The sequence below is a fragment of the Cnephaeus nilssonii genome, assembly GCF_951640355.1.
Source record: "Cnephaeus nilssonii genome assembly, chromosome: 6".
Taxonomy (NCBI): Eukaryota; Metazoa; Chordata; class Mammalia; order Chiroptera; family Vespertilionidae; genus Cnephaeus; species Cnephaeus nilssonii.
Window position 1 is genome coordinate 96,116,420 of NC_137077.1, and position 3,105 is coordinate 96,119,524.

General features: G+C 61.4%; 1 protein-coding gene across 1 annotated transcript; it reads left to right on the top strand.

The window, feature by feature from the left end:
* Window positions 1–323: 323 nt before the first annotated feature.
* GSX1 (GS homeobox 1) lies at window positions 324–1,571 on the top strand (the record flags this gene model as incomplete). Its single annotated transcript, XM_079774012.1, has 2 exons — window positions 324–738; window positions 1,186–1,571. 2 exons carry the CDS (start codon window positions 324–326, stop codon window positions 1,569–1,571), a joined length of 801 nt encoding a protein of 266 aa, XP_079630138.1.
* Window positions 1,572–3,105: the final 1,534 nt, after the last annotated feature.

Sequence of the window (3,105 nt, forward strand, 5' to 3'; positions counted from 1 at the left end):
AGTGAATGCCAAGAGAAAAGGCACAAAAACCCTATTGAGAGGCCCGGGCCGCTCCTGGCGTAGCCCATCACATGGCAATAGTCCTATTTAAGCAACGCCGCCGGCGCCTTTCAGCACCACTAGCTCTGGCCAGCACCCCGCGCTCTTTGGGCGGCGCCCACTGCTGCAGGGGAGGCGGCTTCAGCCTCGGCTGCAGAGGCGCCTTCAGCCTCTGGGGAAGAGGCAGGTGCACGCTGCCGTCGCTCGTGGAAGCGCGTGGAGAGCCCCAAGGTGAGCAGGGCGCCGAGAGCGAGCTGGTGGCGGGGATACAGCGCACGAGGGCCATGCCGCGCTCCTTTCTGGTGGACTCGCTAGTACTGCGCGAGGCGGCGGAGAAGAAGGCGCCCGAGGGCAGCCCGCCGCCGCTCTTTCCCTACGCGGTGCCTCCGCCTCACGCGCTGCACGGCTTCTCGTCCGGCGCCTGCCACGCGCGCAAGGCCGGGCTGCTGTGTGTGTGCCCGCTCTGCGTCACCGCCTCGCAGCTGCACGGGCCCCCCGGGCCGCCCACGCTGCCTCTGCTCAAGGCGTCCTTCCCGCCTTTCGGCTCGCAGTACTGCCACGCACCCCTGGGCCGCCAGCACTCAGCCGTGTCGCCCGGGGTTGCTCACGGCTCGGCCGCCGCCGCCGCCGCCGCCGCCGCGCTCTACCAGACCTCCTATCCGCTGCCCGACCCCAGGCAGTTCCACTGCATCTCCGTGGGTAAGCCGCGCGGGGCACAGAGCATAGGTGGCCCCGTGAAAGTTGACGAGTCAGATGGGGAATGATGAAACCTGGGCATTATGGGGACAGGAGAGTCGTGTGGGGGCCCTGAGGGGGACACTCAGGGTGGTGTTGGAGGGAGGACTAGAACAGGAAGCCGGAGGGAGGTTGAAAGCAGAAGGCCCGGGTCTTGGAGGGGGAGCCCGGGAAGGAGTGAGGATTGGGGTTCAGGGCACTCCATAAAGGAGTTCCATGGCCGAGAGACTCCGGGAGGATCGGGGTCCCATGACTTGACAAGGAGAGATCCGCGGTCATGCTGCTGCGCCTTGCGTTAGGGGCAAAGAGGTGGGTGAAAGACCAAAGTCCTGGGATCCCAAAGACCGCCTAACAAGATCGGGCTCACAGCGCAGGGTCTGATCGCTTCCCTCTCTCACCCCACTCCCCCAGACAGCAGCTCAAACCAGCTGCCCAGCAGCAAGAGGATGCGCACCGCCTTCACCAGCACGCAGCTGCTGGAGCTGGAGCGGGAGTTCGCCTCTAACATGTATCTGTCCCGCCTGCGCCGCATTGAGATCGCGACCTACCTGAACCTGTCTGAGAAGCAGGTGAAGATCTGGTTTCAGAATCGCAGGGTGAAGCACAAGAAGGAGGGCAAAGGCAGCAGCCACCGCGGCGGCGGCGGCGGCGGGAACGCGGGTGCCGGCGGGGGCGCACCGCAGGGCTGCAAGTGCGCGTCACTGTCCTCAGCCAAGTGCTCGGAGGATGATGAAGAATTGCCCATGTCTCCGTCCTCTTCGGGGAAAGACGACCGGGATCTTACGGTCACTCCCTAGACGTATGACTCCCCAGGTCTCCCACCCCAGGCCCTTCCTTCGTAAGCCTCAAAGACTGATCCTGGGACTCCGCGGCCAAATGGCGACCGCGCACACATTTGGCCACGCTTTGCGGAGGCCCCCCGGCCCTGAGAGCTTGGCAGAGATCTGACTCTGGTATCCCCGTCGCAGGGCCCAAGGCCCTTCAGAATGGACTCCAAGCTGTGAACACTGCAAGAGCTCCAGTCCTTCTCAACCACGCGGCATAGCGGCCTCCGCGGGCACGCAGCCTGGCCCAGAGCCTTGCTGGCCTTCAGCACCTCCTGGCCTGCCCTCTCTGAATTGGTTCAGGGCTTCTCGCTTCCTCTACTCTCCCCCACCCTGGCTCAAGCTCAGCCTTTCACCCCTAGGATGTCTGTTTTCTTCCTTCCTTCCTTCCTTCCTTCCTTCCTTCCTTCCTTTCTTTCTTTCTTTCTTTCTTTCTTTCTTTCTTTCTTTCTTTCTTTCTTTCTTTCCTTCTTTCTTCTTTCCTTCCTTCCTTCCTTCCTTCCTTTTTTTTTTTCCTCTTCTTTCTTTCTCTCCCTCCCCACCTCCTTCCTGTGGTCGTTTATCCAACCCCACACACATTTATGAATCCCTGCTTTTTCCTTTTCCTTTCTCTCCCCCTCCTCGAGGGGCCTCGGAGCCTCCTCCAAGTTCATCCAGCCCACTTCTCCTTCAACCAGTCCTTGCTGTCCCCCCAGCTCCTCTTCCAGCAGAGAAATGTCGCCCTCGATATTCTGGTCGGGGAAAACCCAATTAATTTTGTTTTGGAGGGGCTCTGCCTCCCCCCTGAGGCTCTGGCTCTCCTCCTGTGAACACCCCTCTTACCCTAGACCCCAGACCCCGCCCCGCCAGGGCCTAGCTGTGTAACGGTACCATCTCTGTAATACCAGAAGATATTTATTTATTTATTTCTGTAAAAAAATTAAAATAAACTTTTTTTTTCTTAGAAATCCACGAGGCTCTGGATCCCGAGGCCTCCACAGTGGACTGGATTCCCCCTAGGGCGAGGCAGGGAGGGGGCGGCAGGTGCGCGCTCTGCATCTCTGCCCGCTCTGCCCCGCAGAGACTCCAGCTGGCGCGTGCGCTCCCTGGTCTCAGTCCAGCTCCGAGGGGCCTGGCTCACAGGCACCCCGAGGGCAGAGAGCTGAACTCCCAGGGAAGGAGGGGTCCCTCCCCGCGTTGTGCCTCAGAACTTAACACCTGTAACTGCCCCTCCGCCTACCACCCGTCCTCACCCCCAGCCCTCCTGGTTTGGCTGTCCGGACCTCCATCCCAAGGGCAGAGATCACCCCTCAGCGGCTCCAGAACTCTGTCCCTGGCAGATTCCCTGCGGGATGGCACATCTGCGGGATGGCGCGGCATGCTCTGGGGAAGGCCCCTCACTTCGCTATGAGACAAATTCCTTTAGCGGACCTAGCGGGCCCGATTCTGAGAACTCACAGCGACCCTGCGCCTGAATCCCCCAGAAGGGCCCTGTGAGCCGGAGCCTGGCTCCGGAACCTTACGTTCT